The sequence below is a fragment of the Theropithecus gelada genome, chromosome 9 (genome assembly GCF_003255815.1).
Source record: "Theropithecus gelada isolate Dixy chromosome 9, Tgel_1.0, whole genome shotgun sequence".
Taxonomy (NCBI): Eukaryota; Metazoa; Chordata; class Mammalia; order Primates; family Cercopithecidae; genus Theropithecus; species Theropithecus gelada.
In genome coordinates, this window is record NC_037677.1 from 75836826 (window position 1) to 75859364 (window position 22539).

The window sequence follows — 22539 nt, forward strand, 5'->3', positions numbered from 1 at the left end:
ATTTTATTTTTTTTTAATTTATTTATTATTATTATACTTTAAGTTGTAGGGTACATGTGCATAATGTGCAGGTTTGTTACATATGTATACTTGTGCCATGTTGGTCTGCTGCACCCATCAACTCGTCATTTACATCAGGTATAACTCACAGTGCAATCCCTCCCCACTCCCCCCTCCCCATGATAGGCCCCGGTGTGTGATGTTCCCCTTCCTGAGTCCAAGTGATCTCATTGTTCAGTTCCCACCTTCTAATTTCTAATGTACCAAAACTGCGGATGTGAGAACGATTATGCTTAATTACAACTAACTCTCGGTGACTTAAAAAAAAAAGATAAACACACAGCCTGGTTTCGAGCTGTGGCAATCCATTATGTGCAATGATCTAGGATTCCACAAAGGAAAACATAATAGTTATCCAGGAAATATTTGCCACCAATGCTTTAGAAAATCATTGTAAATCCTTAATAATATTTTGCTTCCTAGGTGATTCAAAGTACAATATTCAACCTTCATCACAAACATCTGATCAAAGGTGAAATGGCAAGAATGAAGTATGGCTGAGGGGGTTAATTTCATAGATATGAATCATACTTACAGGCCCCATAATAGTGGCTTGCCAGTGGAACACTGAAACAAACAAAGGAGTTTTGGAGTCATTAACAAATGTCCAAACCTATGTTTTTAATGGTAGCATAATCCCAGAAATAGAGCAAAGCTTACAGTCATCTCCCACAGGTCCAGCTGAACAGTGAGCAGGTGGATCGCGCTGTAGATCACTTAATTCCTGAAGGAAAGCAAAAATATGTAAGGTTAATTCCTTCTTTTCCCAATGAAACAAGGGTAATGATCCATTAAGATACAAACTATTAGCTTAGCTTTAAAAACATTTAAAGCGGTTCTATTCAAAATATAAAAACATAAATTGTACTTTGTCATTGACTGGTAGAAAGAATAAGGTATGTAAGACAGCTTCAAACCTTGAAAAGATTAAATGGAATAAAATACTGTTTTTCTTTAACATCCCTAAGAGAAAAACTATTTAATGAGTACCTACTGTATGCAAGGTAATTTATGTAAGTGCTAGGTTGATAAGATATCAGAACACAGGTACTACTTTAACAGGTTACAATCTATTGAGGGAGCAAGAAGGCTCAGAAAGAATAATACTTCAGGACACCTTTTTTTTTTTCTTTTTGAGACAGGATCTCACTTTGTCGCCCAGGATGCAGTGCCGTGGCACAAGAGCTCACTGCAGCCTCAACCTCCTGGGCCCAAGCAATCCTCCCACCTCAGGCCCCCACCCCTACCCCCACCCCAAGTAGCTGGCACTACAGGCATGCGTCAGCACACCCAGCTAATTTTATTTGTAGAGATGGGGTCTTGCCATGTTGACCAGGTTGGTCTCCAACTCCTGGGCTCAAGTGATCCACCTGCCTCAGCCTCCCAAAGTATTGAATTACAAGCATGAGCCACTGCACCCAGCTCATTTAAGGACAACTTGAAATGGGAAATAAATGAGCAGCAGTCAGGCCATGTTTTGAAACTCAGAACATTGACTCATACCCTCTTTCCTGCCTTCAAGGCAGCAAAGATCACAGAAAAGACACAGCTTTAGAGTTCGCCCCATCCCTGGGTTGTAATCTCAGTTCTTTTGATTTTTCTTCTTTTCTCTTTTTTGGATTTTTTTTTTCTTTTTCTCTAACAGATGTAATTCCAGTTCTAACATATCTCACCCTTTGACCTTGTGGAAGTTACTTCACTTCTTTAGCCACAGTTTGGAAAAAACTGATCATCCCAAATAAGAAAGGTATACATTCAATATAAAGGACTATAACTGAAGACTTAATTTAGTTTGGAAGATCAGTAACAATCTCTGAGGAAGTGACATTTAAGCTGAAATCTAAAGGATGAGTAGGAGTTACTTTTGGAGGAAAAGAGTGATACTGGGAGGCAGAGTGGCAGAGGATGAGGCTGGAAAGGTAGGCAGAAGCCAGGCAGGAAATAGAGTACCATATAGACCACATTAACGATGTGGTGTTTTATACCAAATGCATTGGGTGGGGGGTGAGGGAGGTCTTAAGAAGTGGCATGCTCTGATTTAATGGATGGTTCTGACTGGATTAGACAAGGGAAGGAGGAGAAGCTACAAGATTAGTTGCTACATAGGCAAGAAGAATGGGGGCTTAGATTGGAGAAGTGGCAACAAGATAGAAGTGGTAGATATGAGATACTCTGAAGGGCCTATCTATCACAGGAGTTGATGAATTACATGTGCAGAGGAAGGAGAGAAGTCATAGATATGTATGATGAAGATTAGGGACAGCTAACATTTATTCAATGTCTCAGTCATTCTAACAATCCTCAGAGATAGGTGTTATTATGTTCCCCATTTTACAAGTGAAGAGTTAAGGTGACATACTTCACTGCATGCTTGAGTAATTAATTACCATAGGGTGGAACTGGGATTCAAACCCAGGTAGGCGATTATCTCACATTTTAGTTCCACAAATGTACGAATATGGATGCCGTTCACTGAGATGGAGAACAGAAGACAAACTGATTTGGAGAGTAGATGTGTTGAATCTGTAATCCCTGTGATATGAAGAAACCATGTGGTTCAACATACAGGGGTGGACCTTAAAAAAAGCTAGAAATTGGAAAATCATTGCATATACCGGATATTTAAAACCATGAGAATGATATGACATTTTTGTGGGAACACACAAAAATAAATATGCACTTAATCAAATCTAAGATGTCATCAACCGTACATCACATCCTTATTTTAAGTACCAATAATTAAGAAAAAATGCTGCCAATTTATTTTAAAACACTGTCAATGATAAAATGCATCCACACTTTAGAAATGTTAAAATGTGAAAGACGTGCACCTTAGAATCACTGCAATAGGGTAATTATGGCAATGAGTTCAGTGCTCTAATAGAGACAAACAAGAAGCAGGGCGTGACAGGGAAAGGCCTTCGTAAGAAAGTGATACATGAGCTGAGTAACTGAGCCAAGTACAAACTCAGGTCTCCTTCCAAGCTCAATGTTCTTTTCCAGTATACCTTGGTACTTTCATTTTTGTTTTGCTGTTTGTTTTTTTTTTAATAGCTGGTACGGTGTTTCTCTTCCTAATAAGAATTAACTAACAGGGTTAGCTGCTTCTTTGGTCAATGTTAGAGTTAAGTAATAAGGGACTGACCAGGCTGACTCATGTCTGTAATTTCAGCTATTTGGGGGGCTGAGGCAGGAGGGTTGCTTGAACCCAGGAGTTCGAGGTTGCAGTAAACTATGATCGGGCCTCTGCACTCCAGCCTGGGTGACAGAGCAAGACCTCCTTAAAAAAAAAAAAGAAAGAAAAGAAAAGAAAAAGAAAAAGCAATAAGGAAATGGATTTCAGACTTTGACTTAACTATACTGGTTAAAAGCAGCAAGGCTTTGAAGTTCAAGTCTGGGTGCCACCACTCACTTCACACATGATCTTGGGAAAAATCTTTTTTTCCTCTCCAAAGCTCAGTTTTCAAGTGGCACTACCTCCATCCATAGTTTCTATGACAACCAAGTGAAATGATACATGTCAAGTGTACAGCACCGTCTCTGGCACATAGTAAGCATTCAAATAAAGGGAACTGACAACCTTCCAATTCTCTAGGAGCAGAATACAATTATTAAAATAGTCTAAATGACTGAGGGAGGAACAGTTCCCAAATCACAGCCCCATTTTAGAAGGGCTGTGCCTTATAACAGTTTTCTAATTTGGGCTTTAGGAAATTGCCTCTGTAATTATTCATCATGTTGAATTTTCTAAACACTAGTGTAAATGGGGCTTCTTTGCCCTCATTTTAACTAGAAAACTAGTTAATCAGAAAATGACAGTCTCTGTAGTTTTAAAAAACTGTTAATGACTTGCATGTATATATTTTACAGAGATAATGTGTATGTGAATAAAGCACACATATGCACAAATACATATTGATTTTCTTCATTAACAAGAAAAATCAAAACCTTATTTTAGTTGGAACAGGCTTGAACCATATTCAAATTTCACATGTCAGGCTGTTCTTCAAAACCCTTTAAAATATTATATTATATATAAAAACAAAGATTATCTTGTTCTTATTATTATTATTATTTTTGATGTACTAATTCTACCTCCTCTGTTAGAAGTTAGGGCTAAGGAAGAGAGAGAAAATCTAATACACACCTGAAAAGGCCAAGTTCTTAAACTGTCACTTCATTACAGCTCATCCACATAGGAAAGAGGCAGCTGATAGTGTATCAAACATCCTTAATATTGATATGGATCATTATTTGTTACAAATAATTACAGTAATGCTTTGGGGAGGAGACTGACATAACCTAGACTTTTTAGGAGGGTCTAGATTCCTAATATTCTATCTCTTTGTCAATCCATGTGTCTGGAAATATGTCCTGTTATTTTTTCGGAAACACGTAACTGAAACTAGGATGCATATGTGCAGATAGAACGACCTACAGAGAACAAAAGGTACAACACATTCTCACTCTGGCCCACAAAAATACAGACCTTAAATTTGAAAAAAGAAAAATGAAGATATGTTGGAAAATTTTGAGATGTGTTAATGAGGTGAAAATATAAAACAAACAAAAACTACAACTAGACAAATGAAAACCCCACTCTTTTTGCTTAGTCTATGCAGCAGCCAGTGTACTTTTAGATGACAGACAAAATCAAGGATCACTTTTATTTGTTGAATTCTTTCTTTTGATTTAGATTACTCTAAGTTTTTCTGGAAATGTCTTACTGTCTGATTTACACTTTCTCTGCTATAACTGCCATTCTTAGTTATCTATCTAGTTTTAGCACCACTGCTACATATGGGGTATTAAAGATAATTTAATGATTTTTGTATTATTCCAAAAGGATATGTTAGGATTAGTACTCTAATTCCTTGCCCTTCTCCCCTACTCACCATATAAGAATTAACACTGAATTAGACAACTTGCTCAAGACCATAGGAACCTCACAAGAGCCAGGGCTTAATTCCACATTCTTCACTCTAATAGAAGTCCCTCTTGAGAACAATTTATATACCCCAGAGTCACATTTCTTGAACATTTCTTCCTATTCCACCACTACCTAGAAATCTAAGATGAACCCCATAAATAGCCTCCCAATAACGATTTCGTAAGCCTCCCAGGCCTCCTGCCAAGAACTCTTCATGGCCATGCTTTTGTCTTTATCGTATGCTGGATTAAAAGATCTCAAAGACGAAGGATTTAAAAGCATTCAATATTTTCATTAAGTATTTTATTTACATATGTGTATTACAAAAGCAAAGCAATGATTTGTAGGAAAAAATAGAGAGAGCAATGTATAGTTAAGCACCCACAAGACCATACCTGGACCAAACCATTGTCAATTACAATACATCCATTCACAGCTTTGTTGGGAAATAAGTATGTCACTCACTGTTGGAGGGAGGGTAAGCTGACACAGTGTTCTGGAGGGAAATTTGGTAATAACTGCAAAAGTAGAAAATGCATATGGTCTCTGACCCAGCAATTTCACCTCATAGAAATTACTGCTCAGGTAGCTAAAGATACATATATAAGGATATTTACTGCAGCAGCCTGTATAAGTATGAAAAACTGAAATAACCTAAAGGTCCATCAATAAGAATGGCTTCATGAAATGATACAGCCATATTATGAAATACTGAGTAGCCATTTAAAAGTGAAACAGATCTACATATGTTGACATTGAAACATGTTAAGTGAATATAGTGATTAAATGAAAAACACAAGTTACAGGACAGTATGCCCATTATGATCTCATATATATAAACTCTAGATGCAAAAGTAAATAAATAAAAGGATACACAACAAACTGTTAATGGAGTTATCTCTGGGAGATATGACTGGGTTGTTACTTCTTTATGTATTCTACACCATTTAATTTTTTATAATACTTTTGTAACTTTTTAAAGAAAAATAAAGATTTTCATTCAGGTTCTCAAGCGTTTTAAAAGATAAAATACCCCACACTCTGAGAGAATGGAGGTAATAAATAAATACATAAATATAAAAAAAGAGATAAAATGGCATTTTTTTCCCTCTACATATATATTAAGCATCTTCTCTTTTCATTAAAAATGCTTCATAAGACAATGAAAGAAAGATTGAGGTACTGTCACAGATTGGAGGATAGTTACTAAGAAGACCCAGCAATTAAATCCAGTGTGAGATCCCAGATTGGATTCTGTAACAGGAAAAAGGCATTAGTGAAAAAAAAAACTGGTGAGATTTGAATTATGTGTGTAGTTAACAGCATGATACCAAGGTTGCTTTCCTTGTTTTGGTAACTGCACAGTGGTTATGTAAGTTGTATTAGGGGAAATTAGGTTAAGGATATATATGAACCTTATTATTTTCACAACTTTTTAAGACAAAATTATTTCAAAATGTTAGAAGTAAAACTTCTTATATACAATCCAAAACTTAATTCCCTACTCTCTTTCCCAAGCTTAATTATTTTCCTGTACTCCCCATGCCTGTTAATGGGACATAAGCCAACCAGTCATGAGGCTCAAAATCTCAGCACTGTTTTGACTTCCCTCTTTGTCTGTCCTTCGTTTTTAATCAGATGTACTATATATATATATATATATTTATTCTTCCTCAAAACCCATTACGTTGCTTACCACAGTTACCTCAAACATCAATTACAGTTCAATTGTAACTGCTTCCAATACTCTAGGCATTACTTGCAATAAAAAAAATCTTCTAAAAGCACAGCTCTTTTTATTTCACTCTTCTACTTTACTTCAGTGGCTCCCCATTGCTTAGTAAAGACCAAATTCCCCCAGTGAACATCTTTTCATTATCTAGTCCCAAACCTACACTCTCTTTTGGGTTCCCCTTCACAAACTTGCTCAGTGATTCTCCAAAGAACCCCCTTGGGTTTTCTAAAACACTTTCAGGAAGTCTATGAGATCAAAATTAATTTTATAATAAAACTCAGATGTTATCTGTCTTTTCATTCTCAATATCTCATGAGTATACAGTAGAGTTTTCCAGAGGCTTAATGACATGTGGTATTTTAACAGATTAATGCATAAGCATATGTGAGAATCCAGCTGTCATCGGTAAGCTTGACTATAACGAGATATGAAAACACAAAACAATGCCACTCTACTTTTATGCTTGGAAAATATAGTTATTTTTCATAAAAATGTTATTTATGTTAATGCAGTGGGTTTGTTATTCTTAAATTATTTATTAAATATTTAAAATGTTTTATTTTCTATTATATATATATATATATTTATTTATTTATTTAATTGAGAGACAGAGTCTTGCTCTTACTCCACGCCCAGGCTGGAGTACAGTGGTGCAGTCTCAGCTCACTGCAACCTCTGCCTCCCAGGTTCAAGTGATTCTCCTGTCTCAGTTTCCCAAGTAGCTGGGACTACAGGCATGCGCCATCACGCCCAGCTAATTTTTGTTATCTTTTAGTAGAGACGGGGTTTCACTATATATTGGCCAAGCTGGTCTCGAACTCCTGCCTCAGCCTCCCAAAGTGCTGGGATTACAGGTGTGAGCCACTGCGCCCGGCCAAATATTTAAAATGTTCTAATCTCTCATATGGTAAATAATAATACATATAAACCCACAGAAACAAAAAATTCTTTGAATTCTACAATACTTAATAATATTAAAGGTTAATTTGTTCAGTGACAACCAGAAAAAAAAAAAAAAAAAATTAAAGGGGTCCTGAGACTAAAAAGTTTAAGAACTGCAGGTACAACCTGACTACTTGGATGTTTCCTAGACACAGTTAAGTTCTCTGGCCCTTATAATTTTCCTTCTTCTAAAATAACCTTCCTTCCATCTCCCATGCTCAAATTTTACCTGCTTTCCTTAATGCTATCTTTTCAAAGTCCAATTACTAGCTGTGTGACCTTGGGCAATTTGCTTAACCTCTTTGAGTCTCAAGTGTGTCATATGTAATATGGGGACATCTCTGGTTACCTTTAAGAACTGTATTGCGAATTAAAATCTCATACCTATCTATAAAAATACATAGGTAAAGCACCTAGCTTAATACCCTACATGTATAATAGATGCTTAATAAATGCTAACTTTCCCCCATCTACCGGAATGTTTTTTAAAACTAAGAATTTTATGCACTTTATTTATGGATCCCTCCATGATACTTAGCATAATGCCTTTCACATAAGGTGTTTGGTATTATTTGAATCAGCAATAAAATTTAAAGAAAAATGTCATCAGTAGAACATGAATATCTCAAATTTCAATATTTTACAAATGCAAGTGATTAGATCTGATAATTGAATCCAAATAAATTATTATTTTATATAGACATGCAGACTGCATATGGTAAAAAGTATAACAGGTGTTACAATAGTGCAGGTCACTTGAAAACACTATGGTAAGCTTTTAAATAACATGTGAAACACAAAAATGAATATCAAAATATTAATTACTAAGATATTATGCCATTATCACAAGTATTTTCAATTTATAGAATGTATTATATATTCTAGCAAAGTATCCAAAGCCACACAAAATTCCTGTTAAATTTTTGTTTCCATTTCTCTGGTTTAGAAGATCTCAAAGCTCTAAACATTCCTTATTGTTTATTTAGGATGGTGTTGACCGACTTTCAGGACACAGCTTTGGGTTGCTTTTCAAGGGAGTTAGGGGTTTGTGCTGAGCTGACCTCATCTCAAAGTAAGTCGTCTTCTAACCACTGGCAATCCTTAGTGACAGAGCTGCCCACAGACAAGGCTGCAGTCTGTGGCATGGCCAGAAATTTTGTTTGTTTGTTTATTCCATGGTTCACTTAACCAGATGTGCTAAATATAGAAATTTATTAAGTATTTCTACATCCTTCCTAACAGGCATTATTCAGATTTTATACTTTCATCCCAACTATAACCTTCCAAGGCATTAAAGATTTAATGCAATAGTATCAGATTATGATGCTAATAAAAATCCTCACAAATCACTGCTCAGGAACATTGTTGATGATTAAACTGGGGCATGAAATTAAAGGAGAACTTACTCATTTGTGGAAAAAATATTTTTACAAGATGTAGCTTAAAAGGTATAGGAAAGAGGTCCTCTAGGTTCTTAGAAGCTTAAAAGTAGCTACAGAAGTTGTACCTCTAAGGAAACACATGTAAGAGTAGTTATAAGCCTCAGGGGTCCCCTTCTGAATGTGTCACTAAAGTTTAGAATACTGTAGGGAACCCTGGAAAGAAAGTTTATCCTAGGACAGAAGAGTGATCTAGTAAGGAACTAGTAAAAATAACTGATGTAAACTACCTTCTAAGTCAAAAACAGAAACTGATATATAAAACATTACAAAGTAAGGTGATAAGACGTGGTAAATTCTGAAAAGTCACAAGGATTGCCTCACAGTTTACTTCCTATCCTTCTCTTTAAACTTGGGGTACACTTTTGTACCCTTATTTGTGAAATGGTAGATTGCTGGGGGCATAGAAAAAGTTAGTGATTTTTTTTTTTTCGGTTTAAGAGATAGGGGTCTCCTTATGCTGCCAGGCTGGACTCAAACTCCTACACTCAAGCAATCCTCCCGCCCTACACTCCGTAAATGGTTGGGATTCCAGGTGCATATTGCCACACCCATGATTGTTTTTTTAATATTCCTGTTATTACAAGTAGGACTCAGGGCTGCTATCATCTTGCCACACAGACCGTGTGCCACCGACAATAAAGGACACCATTCACACAGGCCCCAAAGTGAGTGTTGCTCCCTGGGAGCTCTGCAAAGCCTTAATACAGAAAGTTGCACATAGGAAATGAACATATCCTTTCAACCTAACTTAGCAAATTATCACCGTCTCAGGCAAACAAATAGTACTTTTGATGTGGAAGCAAAAGTTTTGGTGTTTGGCATCTGAATGGGACCAAGAGTACTTATTTTACCTTTAGCTACTGTGACAATGTGTTGAAAATGGAAACAAAAAGAAAAAAAGAAACCAATGTCAAACCCAGAACTCAAAAATTAAAAAGCGAAAACAATGACATTTCTAGTAGAGGGAAAGGTTTTTTTCAATAGATGGTGCTGGGTCAATTAGGTATCCATATGAGGAAATCACAACCTTGATCCCCCTACCTCAAATAATATACAGTTAAGTGCCACATAACGTCTCAAGCAACTGATTGCATATATAGTGGTCACATAAAATTATAATGGAGATGAAAAATTCCTGTCACCTAATGACCTTGTAGCCATCCTAACATCGCACTGCAATGTCTTCCTCATATGCTTTAGTGATGCTGGTGTAAACAAATCTACTGTGTTACCAGTCCTATAAAAGTATAGCACATACAACTGTGTACGGTGCATAATAATTGACAGTGATAATCCACAACTATGTTACTGGTTCATGTATTTACTACATTATACTTTTAATCATTACGTTGATGTGTACTCTTTCTACTTATAAAAAAAGAACTGCAAAATAGCCTCAGGCAGGTTCTTCGGTAGATATTCCAGAAGAAGGGACTGTTATCAGAGGGGACAACAACTCCATGCTGTCCCTGAAGACCTTCCAGTGGGACAAAATGGGGAGGTGTAGAGCTGGGAGATAGTGATAATGAGTATCCTGACCCTGTGTAAGCCTAGGTTAATGTGTGTGTTTGTATCTTAGTTTTTAACAAAAAAGCTTAAAAAGTGAAAAAATGTGAAAAAAATTAAAATAGAAGCTTACAGAACAAGGATATAAAAAAGGAAATATTTTTATATCACTACATAATGTGTTTTGTGTTTTAAGCTAAGTGCTATCAAGAAAGAGTCCAAAAGTTAAAAAAAATTAAAGTTTATAAACTGAGTTACAGTAAGCTAAGTTTATTATTGAAGAAAAATATTTTTCACATAAATATGTATACACTAAGTGTATGCACAGTGTTTATAAAGTCTACAGCAGTGTACAGTAATGCCCAAGGCCTTCACATTCACTCACCACTCACTCGCTGACTTACCCAGAACAACTTCCAGTCTTGCAAACTCCATTCATGGTAAGTGCCCTATACAGGTATACCATTTTTTCTCTTTTATACTAAATTTTTACTGTACCTTTTTAATGAGTAGCTATATTTAAATGTACAAATATTTCCCACTGTGTTACAACTGCCTATAGTATCAGCACAGTCACATGCTGTATAGGTTTCTAGCCTAGGAGCAACAGACTATACTATATAGCCTAGGTGTATAGTAGGCTGTACCATCTAGGTTTGTGAAAGTACACTCGATGATGTTTGCACAATGACAAAACTGCCTAACGATGCATTTCTCAGAAATTATCCCTGTCATTACACAATGCATGACTATACAAAAATCAATCCTAAATAGACTATAGGTTTAAGTGTGAAAAGTAAAATAATAAAGATTTTTAAAACCCCATAAAGGCAGAGATTTTTTAACAGGACACAGAGTACTAACAATAAAAGAAAAAAATGAAAAATTTGGACTTGATTAAAATTAAGACCATCTGTTCACCAAAAGACACATTAAAAAGTGTGAAGAGACAAGCCACCAAGTGGGAGAAAATATTTGCAATATTACATATATCTGACCAAAGTCTCATCCAGAATACGTAAAAGATATTCCTACAGATCAACTTTTTAAAAAGCAGCTTAAACAGGCACTTTACAAAAGAAGCTATCCAAATGGCCAATACATATATATGTCAGAAGGGGTTCAGCTTCATTAGTCATTAAGGATATGCAAATTTAAACCAAAATGCTATGCCACTACATATCCAACAAAATGATTTAAATGAAATAGAAGAGAGTACAAGTGTTGGCAAAGATTTGAAACAACTGGAACTCTGGAACTCCTGGTGGAAGAGGAAAACTGATAGTAACCACTACTGGTAAACATAGAAATACTCTACGACCTAGCATGTCTACTGCTAGGTATATACCCAACAGAAAAGTGAATATGCATGCCATTATTTGTAATAGCCCCAAACCAGAAGCAACTCAATGTCCGTCAACAGTAGAACGAACCAGAAGCAACCCAATGTCCACCAAAGTAGAATGAACAACTCGAAGCATATTCATGCAATAAGAATGAACTACAGCTCCAGGCAACAATATAGATGAACCTTACAAATATGGTGAGCAAAAGCAACCAGAGACAAAAAGATACATACTGTATGATTCCCCTTAAATAATGTTCAAAAACAGGCTACAGTAATGTACGGTGATAGAGATTAGAATAGTGATTTACCTTCAGGACAGAGGTAAAGCTAAGAAGGGAGAAGAAAGGGTTTCTAGGGTCCCTATAATACTATTTCTTGAGCTGGGTGCTGGTTTCACAGGTTTGTTCACTTTGTAAAAATTGGTCAAGCTGTATAGTTTATGTCTGTATAACTGAAACAAAAAGTTTACATTATAACTTTTAAAATGTATTTTGCCACAATGAATAACCTAATGATAACAAAAAAGACGGGCAAGGATATATAGAATTCATATAATGGAAAACATGGCTATCAAATAATGAGACTACTTACAAATCTGTATATGAAAAGAACTCATTATAGAAGAACACTGTGTGAGTATACATATATTTTGTGTGGGTATTTCGGTTTCATTTCCAGTGACTTTTAATCTAAAATTGAAATGCATTGTTGATTCTATTTCCTTCTTCCCCTTTGAGACAAAAATAAGCTTAGAACAAGTCAACTCTATACCTAAACAGATCAAGCAATAAATATCATCAAACTGGTGAAAGTATGTTCCAGAAAAAAGTAGTCTGTGCCAATGAAGCAATTTTCCATTCGAATGTGATTAATATTCAAATAAAAAAACCAGCTAGGAATATCTAAATTTTAAAATAAAAATATAAGATATTAATGATCAGTAGATTAAAGGACAGTGTCTTTATATCATGACCAGAACTATAAAAGCACTTATAACAAAGCCACAAAAATGTGTATTTAATGGATTTATATAGTCTTACATGGCTAAGCACCTCTATTCTAGTTCAGATTTCTATAAACAACTAGACACAAAGAAAAGTACTGAGAGGTCTGAAACTGAATTTTAAATTGCCACAGATGGCATGTTTATAACACCCCCACAATATGCCGAGTGTTCTCCATAAAACCAACCTAGACACAATCCCTGCCTCTAGGGGACTTAAAATCTAAAAGTAGATGAGGCAGCCTAATTCAAACAAAGTAAACAAATAAAAGGAAACAAAGAAGGGAATGTAAGAGAAGGGGCCTGCATTAATCTCCTGGCTCCCAGAAGGGTAACTGGCCAATCTGAACAGAGGGGAATAAAAGCAAACAAGTGAGAACTGCCTTATTTACCATAAAACTTAATATGACACAATGCAGTAAATATTCCCTAAAAAATTATGCTGACCAGACTGAAAATGCTTTGTTGTTTTCTAGCTTCAACAGTCAGAAGATCTAAATCTCCATAATAGATATAATACATACCCCACTGGGTGTGAGTAAAAGACATTGAACAGTCCATGCAAGGGACTGATTTACAGCCCAAAATTTAAATTACTAAATCCAAAGCCTATGAAAGCATTATTTCAAAACTCCTGGCTCAACCGGCAATTAATTAACATGACACAACCATCTTTACCTCAAAATTCCTAAAACAAGACAGTGATTCTTACTGGACTGCATTTTTCATGTTGCCTCTACAAGGATATATGAGCTATATTTGGTTTGTCTGTAAATAAACATTTCACGGGCTTACAGTTCAGGCCCTGATCTCCTTATCCAGTTGACTAGAGCTATTCCAATAGAAAGATGTCAAATGATCATCAGAAATGTCTCCAAATACAGAACATCTTTAAGCCTGTGAATTAAAGTACATCTGGATTTTAAACCATGTAGATTCTTCCCGAAGACTTCAAAACGCTGACAACATCCAATTAACTAAGTTATAGGAACCAAACTCACTTCAACAAACTGGTCCTATCTGCTTTGCTGTCTCCTTGGATCAAGTTTCTCTGGCAAAAACTGTTTATTTAAAAATAATAATGCAGCCAAATGCCACAAAAAAGGAAGATGAAGAAAGCAATAATATGTGACTTTGTCTCATCAGTCATATATATTGAAAGTGAACTATAAAGAGTGTAATTTAGGGCCGGGCATGGTGGCTCATGCCTATAATCCCAGCACTTTGGGAGGCTAAGGCAGGCAGATCACCTGAAGTCAGGAGTTTGAGACCAGCCTGGCCAACATGGTGAAACCTCACCTCTACTAAAAATATAAAAAATTAGCCAGGCTTGATGGTGCGTATCTGTAATCCCAGCTACTTGAGACAGTACTCTGCCCAGGAGGCAGAGGTTGCAGGGAGCCGAGATCATGCCATTGCACTCTAGCCTGGGCAAAAAGAGCAAAACTCCATCTCGGGGGGCGGAGGGCAGGGGGAAGAGTGTAATTTAGAATAAAAGCTTGAGGTCAGAATTATAGACATTATTTACTCAGTGCCTCACATCTCAACCACTTTCCCCCAGTTTTCTCTGTACCAGGCATAATGATTCAATTTCCCAAAATGCTATCTTGCCTTTACTTTCAAACATGGCTTCCTATTTAGATGGCAGACTCTTGATCACACTCTCTACATATAATATTTCCATTAGAGGAATTATATAAATAAAAATCTATTTTAGACAAATCCAAAGTAGCCGAGTAAAAGCTGTATTTGAATCTGTTTTATGAAGTCTTACAGTAAAAATGCATTGATTCGTTTCAGTAATTCAAACTCTTAAACCTTGGAGTTACCATCTAATTCCTCTCTTCACAACCCACTCCCTCACAATTTGAAAAGTACCAAATTGTTCAGATTCTCCTTCTGTCTAGATCCTTCCCTCTGAAAGGGTCCCAGAAGGCCCATCAAATAGGACAGCTGAGGTCCAACGTGTAGAAGAGTCTGATATGAGCCAGAGGAGAGGTAGTTTAGGATAAGAACCCAAAGGTTCCAGCCAGGCAGACAATATTAATATCTGGGACCAGACTGGATAACAGAAGGAGGAATCTGAAGAGATTGCCTAGACCAGGGAGCCTGTGATACTTGACTTGAAAGGTCAAGAAGGTGTAGGCATAGATGGATCACACCAACTCAAAAGGGCCAGGTGGTACAAACACCCTGTAATTTTTGTCATATACCCCTCTTTTCAATGTCCTCTGCTAACATCGTAGCTTAGACCCTCTTTGGATCTCACTTAAGTGCAATATCGTAACTTACCTACTAGCTTCCTATTTCTCTACCTATACACTGCTGCCGAAATCTTCTTGAAGAGCCATGTGAAACCTCTTCGATGTTTTCCATTCACCTTCAAGTAAGACTAAGTCCTTAAAACGACTTACCAGACCTTCCAAGATCTGAATTCTCTCTAGCCTCATATCTGCAATACTGTTCCCCAGTGCTCTCTGCATCAGCCATGACTTTTAATTCCTCCAAATGCTATCTTGCCTTTAGTTGCAAACATGACTTCCTTTTAGGCAGAAGATAACTTAATCACCTCCCTTCCCCAAAACACATTCTCTCCCTCAGTCATTCATTTTATCTACTTTACTTTTACTTTCATGTCTCATCTTAAACATTACTGCCTTCAGGAGGTTTTCCCTGAACCCTTCAATGGGTCCCTGCTATATTCCTAGAATACTCTGTGCATCCCTTTTCATGACATTAATCAAAATTATAATGACAAACAGTAAACAATCTTGAGTTTGATGAGGGCAAGGATGCACTATGATTAAGACCGTTCATTCCAGCTGGTGTGGTGGCTCACACCTGTAATCCCAACACTTTGGGAGGCTGAGATGGGTGGATCATTTGAGGTCAGGGGTTCCAGACCAGCCTGGCCAACATGGTGAAGCCCAGTCTCTACTAAAAAACACAAAAATTAGCCGGGCGTGGTGGTGCACGCCTGTAGTCCCAGTTACTGGGGAGGCCGAGGAAGGAAAATTGTTTGAACCTGGGAGGCAGAGGTTGCCATGAGCAAAGATCATACCACTGCACTCCAGTCTGGGTGACAGAGTGAGACTCCATCTGAAAAAAAAAAAAAAAGCATTAGTTCCTATTACTCAAAAACCTTCAGTGGCTTCCCCAATCTTTTGCATTAAGTATGTATTTCTCAGCACGGGCCTTCAAGGTTGTCTACATTATGAACCTTTATGGTCTACTGTTTCTGAATGATTCCCAAAAGCAGGATTATCTGCTCCTTCCCAAATAAGCCATGCATATTCTAGTGTCATTTCTGTAGCTTCCTCTACGAGCCTGGCTCCCCTAAGTCTTTCAAAATGCTATCCACTCTTCCCAACCTATATCAAATTCCATCTTCTCCACAGTCTTTCCTGATTTTCCCAAATAAATTTGGCCTCTCCCATCTTTGACTCCCTTCCTGTTTAAATACATTGTATTTTCTGTTTGGTACTTTCCTAAATCCATCTAGTTGTCATAGGATTTTTCTTACACTTATTAATTCTAAATTTCTTAGATAATGGTGATAGCTGTTTTTCTATATAACTAGCATCTCCTTACTGCATTTAGTATATGCCTTATATCAGAAGGTGTTCCATAAATGCATTAACTTGAATCTTTTGAGACAGGGTGTTGCTGTCGTACAAGCTGAAGTGCAGCGGCACAATCACAGATTGTAACAAGGTTACAATCAACTGTAACCTTGAATTCCTGGGCTCAAGTGATCCTCCCACCTCAGCCTCCTAAGTAGCTGAGACTACAGGCACGTGCCACCACACTGAGCTATTTTTTAAATTTTTCTTTTTTTATAAATGGGATCTCACTATGTTGCCCAGGATGGTCTCAAACTCCTGGGCTCAAGTGTTTCTTCTGCCTAGGTCTCTCAAAGTGCTGGGATTACAGGTGTGAGCCACCGTGCCCAGCACTGAATCTTAAAAATCTATTACACAGGCTGGGCACCAGGGTCTCACCTGTAATCCCAGCACTTTGGGAGGCTAAGGTGGGTGGATTACTTGAGGTCAGGAGTTCGAGACCAGCCTGAACAACACGGCAAAATCCTGTCTCCACTAAAAATACAAAAATTAGCCAGGCATGGTAGTGCACACCTGTAGTCTCAGCTACTCAGGAGGCTGAGGCATGAGAATCCCTTAAACCCAGGAGGTGGAGATTGCAGTGAGCCAAGATCGTGCCACTGCACTCCAGCCTGGGCAACAGAGCGAGACTTCACCTTAAAAAAAAAAAAGAACTATTACCTATAAGGCAGTTGTGCAGCTGTGTATGGCAGTTGTCTAAATATGTGGATAAAACACTCTTTTAAGTACAAAAGCTATCCGTGACATACAGAGAAGCTAAATTGAATTAGAGAAGCACATTATGTTACCAGTGCAATAATAGAAATACATTTTATTTGCATCATAAATAATTGCTCTTTAGAGAATAAGATTTATTGACCTTATATTATACATTAAGAGATGTCAACATTTATTTCAAATCTGATATTTCAAAGTAAATGGAATTTTAAGTCAAGTCTAATATAGCTGCAGAGCACAGTGCCAAAGCTCAGTGTTTGTTTTTGTGATCACTACTGTTTGCTACAAAAACAAAACAAAACAAAACAAAACAGCAAATAACATTATTTAGGTTTGCCTAAAATTATGATTCAGAAGGGATGATATAAAGCACCAAGTTCAATCCATTAAATTTCCAGGTGAAGAATATAAAGACTATGAGTCTCTTGGCCAAGGTCACAAAGCCAAACTAGGACGAAGGTTCAGACCATCTGACTTCTACTCCAGCGCTCTTCCCACCCCAGTTCAATACTCACCTCAACACTGTAACGGCTACAGCACATTATTTTCAACGAACACTGAAGCAAACAATGCTCCAGTACTGTATTAAGGCCATTTGCACATTTTGAGCTAAGCACCAGAGAAACAAAGTGTGATGAGTGAAGGAATGAGAAGGAATTCTTATATTTTCTCAGGAGCTTATATCATATAAAAGGTTAGAAATGAATACTACTTCATAAGCTTTCAGGAGAGTTGTGTTTAAAGACACTCTGAGAGACAAGAAAAACTTGATAGGAAATTATACACAACTTAAATAGAATTTTGACATAAAATATGCAAATGGAGCATTCTGAGTGCTCCATTATCAAAACTTACTATTTACTTTACAGTAACCAAAAAAAGATGGAAGAAAAAAAAAGAAAACCTAGCTGCCTATTTGTTAAAACGCGTGTAAAACATGAACATGCCTACCAATACCTACCAAATATTTGTTATTACATATTGCTTCTTACAGCTCTATAGTTCATAACTGGCATATAGTGGGCACTTAAAGTGTTTCATAATAAATTCTCTACTCTGTGTTAGTATCATCCAGTATTATTCTTGAATATTATGGTTGTACATCAGTCACTAAAATGTTGCTACTTGTAGAAGGAAACAATGCATACAGTCTGTATCAAATGGAAATGTTTCCAAGGCTAGAACAGTTTACATTATGTGTATATATGTATCAATATATTTGTGTGTCTCTGTGTATGTGTATATGTATTCATTTGCTCTCCCTATATATGTATGCATGTATATGTATGTTTGTATGGCATGTATTTTTGACGTTAATTTTACCTAAGGATCTTATGTTATGGAACAGTGATTTTCCAGCTTTCCTTACAGCAATTCATAATGCGAAAAAGATTTTACATTACAACCTAGTACACACACACACAGGGACACACATACACAACCAAAACAAAAGTTTTATGAAACAACACCCTTACTATATGCAAAGCACTAATATTTTCCATTCCATTTTAAAAAGTGGATGTTTATTATTCACTAAACTGTTTGGAAACTCATAAAAGAGAAAAAAAAAGATGCTGAGAAGGTGTATACCTTAGTTTGGCATCCATTTCTTAGAAATAATCTACCATCAATAGATACCAACCAGAAAATACCAAAATGAAGTCTACGAACTATTAACCATCATTCATTCAAAAGTGCTGTTGAGCACCTGAAAGGCTGGGTCATAAAACAAGTCCCTACTTGGGAGGCCAAGGCAGGTCGAACCTGAGGTCAGAAGTTCAAGACCAGCCTGATCAACATGGTGAAACCTAGCCTTTACTAAAAATACAAAAAGTTAGTTGGACGTGGTAGTGGGTGCCTGTAATCCCAGCTACTTGGGAGGCTGAGGCAGGAGAATCACTTGAACCCAGGAGGCAGAGGTTGCAGTGAGCTGAGATTGCACCACCGTACTCTAGCCTGGGCGACAAGAGCAAACTCCGTCTCGGGGAGGGGGGACAAGTCCCCACAATTTAAAAGGAGTCATATAATAATGGAATTTGTTCTCTGACCATAACAGAATTAGAAATCAGTAACAGAAAGCTATCTGTAAAATCCCCAAACATATGGCAAATAAATAATGTACTTCTAAATAATCCAAGGGTCAAAGAAGAGATAAAGAGGAAAATTAGAAATTATCTTTAAGTGAAAACAAAATACAGCAAAATTTGGGAGAAGTAAAAACACAAGCCGGAGATTTTCTGGTTTAAGAGAAGAACAACGAGCCCAGACCATCCATTAGGTCCACTTAGTTTTCTCTAGAGCAATCCAACCATGCTACTCCCAAACCCTGCTCACATAAGGAGAGTGACCACCTACAATGAGAACAATCAGATTATCATTTGAGGAAGCTTAAGGTGAAGGAACCAGCTCCTCAGCTCACCCCCATTGGAGAGGTTTCTTAAGTCTAAAAAAAGACCAGGAATCGAAATAAGCATTGTGGTGTCACTAAAGGAGATGAGCCATACAAACGGGACCATATGAATAGAGGGCAGTGAGAAATAAATCCAGAAAGAGGCAAGACAAGAGGATGCAGAGCATGATGGTGGAATGGACAGCACTAGACTGTATGCTTCTAGATAGCAGCTTCCTCCCCATACTAAGGGCAACTCCTGGAACACAACAGCCTGCTATTGTCTAACGTGTGAAACTGCACCTTCACAGATTCATCTCAGAACCAAACTAAGCACAGAAACACTTTAGCTTCTCAGAGATCATCAAGACCAAGATGGGCCAGAAATAAAACCTGTCCTGCCTTCAGACATATGTGCTAAGGTAGCCTGAGGACCCACCCCTCCAATCTCCAAACTCTGCAAATATGGGTCATATTATATATTCTAGTATCATTTATTCCAGCATTTCACAGGAGAGGAGAGAGGATAAGTATCTCAATTCCTGTTGTTAATTCAATGTAATTAGCTTATTCACTATTAAAAAGGCGGGGGCTATTACATTAGTAGACGACCATTAACTTAGTTTTATGGCTAAATATTAGGTTTATCATTTCTATTAGTAGCACTCATTAAATGAAAATAAAGGGCCCATATGTTTTCTATGCGTATTTCAGGGAACTAAAGTGAGTAAGGACGCTATTCTGCTTTCCTGGAGCCAATCCCACATCCTGCTAGGTTTGGTTTTCATATGTGCCCAGCTTCTTAAAATAGGCATAAACAGTCTTATTTAGTTCTAGGCTATTTATTTCCACAGAGAAAAAAATCTCAGAACTTTTTAACTGTCATAGGTTACCTCATTTTTTTGCACCTTTATTGTGATGAAGAAAGAAAAATACGGTATCAGGGCAAAAGAAAGACTGAGCTTAATTACAAAGATTTAAAAGAAACATTTACATAGTGGCTTATTAGAGAAAGAACACAATGTCCCTCTCATCTCAAGGAAAACCATTTATCCCAAAACGCACAAATACTATGCTTCTTTAAGTTATATCATTCTTTCTAGAAAGAACCTGGAGTCTTGGATTTAATCTCGTAATACGAACAGTTTACTACTCAAAACCACTATAGGAACTAAATGACTCTATCAATTCAAAAACAGTTATCTCAAATAAAAACTTCACAATGCAATGATACTTTTGACAGAGCATTTATGAACTACAACCAATGTTTCAAAATCCTTTTGGAGGAGAGAAATTCAAAGTGATGAAACAAAGATGATCAAAGTTATATTACTGATTTACAACATTAAACGATCTCAGCATGCATTACTTTGGAGCAGAGATTTACACAGCACAATCAATACATTTGAGCAATGTGTCAGTGAAAGTGATTAAATATGCCAAGGTCTTATTATAACACCACTTTACATTTGTATAGAACATTCCAGTTTGCAAAGCACTTATATCCCATAAACCCATTTGACTCTGTGTCTTCCAGTTTAAATATAATAGATATGAGTTCACGTGGATAAGAAAAGCTATGTACTGAAGTGGTTAAGAATATGGAATTACATAAGATGTATTACATTTACTTTTGCTTGCTTCTATTTCCCTTTTTTAGAATGTGGCTACTAGAAAATTTAAAATTAAAATGTGGCTCACATTGTATTTCTATTGGATAGCATTGTTCAGTCAGTTTATTGACAGATTTTATTTGCTAGCCTAGGGGGCACAATCATTGACGTATAAGAAAAGGAAATAACACCCTCTCCACTAAAGGATTTGACATTTTAAGTGAAGTGTCACAGGTTCAGTAATAATATTGCAGCCAAGCTTAAAAGCAAAATAAAAGGTAAAGTCATACAAAACTTTCTTAGGGAATATGGCTGTTCTCTTCTATAAATAGATTACTGACATTAAATTACGGAAAGTGATTTAAGAAACAATGTTACCCTCTTTAAAAGCCCACAAATTTGCTCTGCCTGAACAAGGAGGAAAATGTTCTGCCCTCCTCTTGCTAGAACCTGAACGCAAAGACAGAATAAGGCAAGTAAGTCCTACAAGGGGGTTTCACCATCTACTCTGATATCATTTACTCCTTCATTTTACAGAGAAAGAAAATGAGTCTTAGCCTGACTAGGTGGCTTATCCAAAATGTCATCATTTCAAAATGTAATCAATATAAAAATATCTGTTTATAAATATCTCATTTAGTAACAATTATTTAGACTTTTATACTAGGTCTTCAAATTCCAGTATATATTTTACACTTCAGCACATCTCAATTTAGATACTAAATTTTCATCAGCAATATTTGATCTATATTTAGAGTTCATAAAGCTCAAGGTTGAAAACTAAATTTTCATAGCCAATTTGTTTCCATGTGGCTAGTGGCTACATTAGACAGAAAGCTTTATAGGATATCTGATGAGTTCAGTAAGCTCAGTGAATGCTCTCTTCAATATCCAAAAACTATCATTCTCTCCTAAGGACAAAGGTGGAAGAGAAAGATCCTAGATTCTCCCTTCAGATAGGCAGTTTGGTGGCTTTCATTAGCAATATGTAACTGCAACTATTTTTGTGTTAACTGGGCATGAGAAGGTATTAAATACAAGATTCTAGAACTAAAAAAAAAAAAAAAAAAAAAGAATATGGAATTGAAGTCAACTGTTTGTTTTGGACTTGCAGCAATGTCACTTACTAGATAACACGATCATGAGTAAACTACTCAATATTTCCCTGCCTTAGTGTCATCATCTGTAAAATGGAAATAACACTCTTTCCACCTCTTGGGCATACTAAGAA

The 22539-nt window shown here is 36.6% G+C and overlaps 1 protein-coding gene across 3 annotated transcripts in view; it reads right to left on the bottom strand.

Moving 5' to 3' along the window:
• UBE2D1 (ubiquitin conjugating enzyme E2 D1) overlaps nt 1–22539 on the bottom strand; it is a 36484-nt gene that overhangs the window by 9298 nt on the left and 4647 nt on the right. For 2 of the 3 annotated variants that reach the window (XM_025397671.1, XM_025397672.1), the window contains exons 2-3: nt 721–784; nt 596–627 (exon numbers count right to left, since the gene is read on the bottom strand). In XM_025397671.1, coding sequence (XP_025253456.1) covers nt 596–627; nt 721–784 — 96 coding nt within the window. The remainder of the gene's footprint in view (nt 1–595; nt 628–720; nt 785–22539) is intronic. The other variant, XM_025397673.1, reaches the window with a different exon arrangement.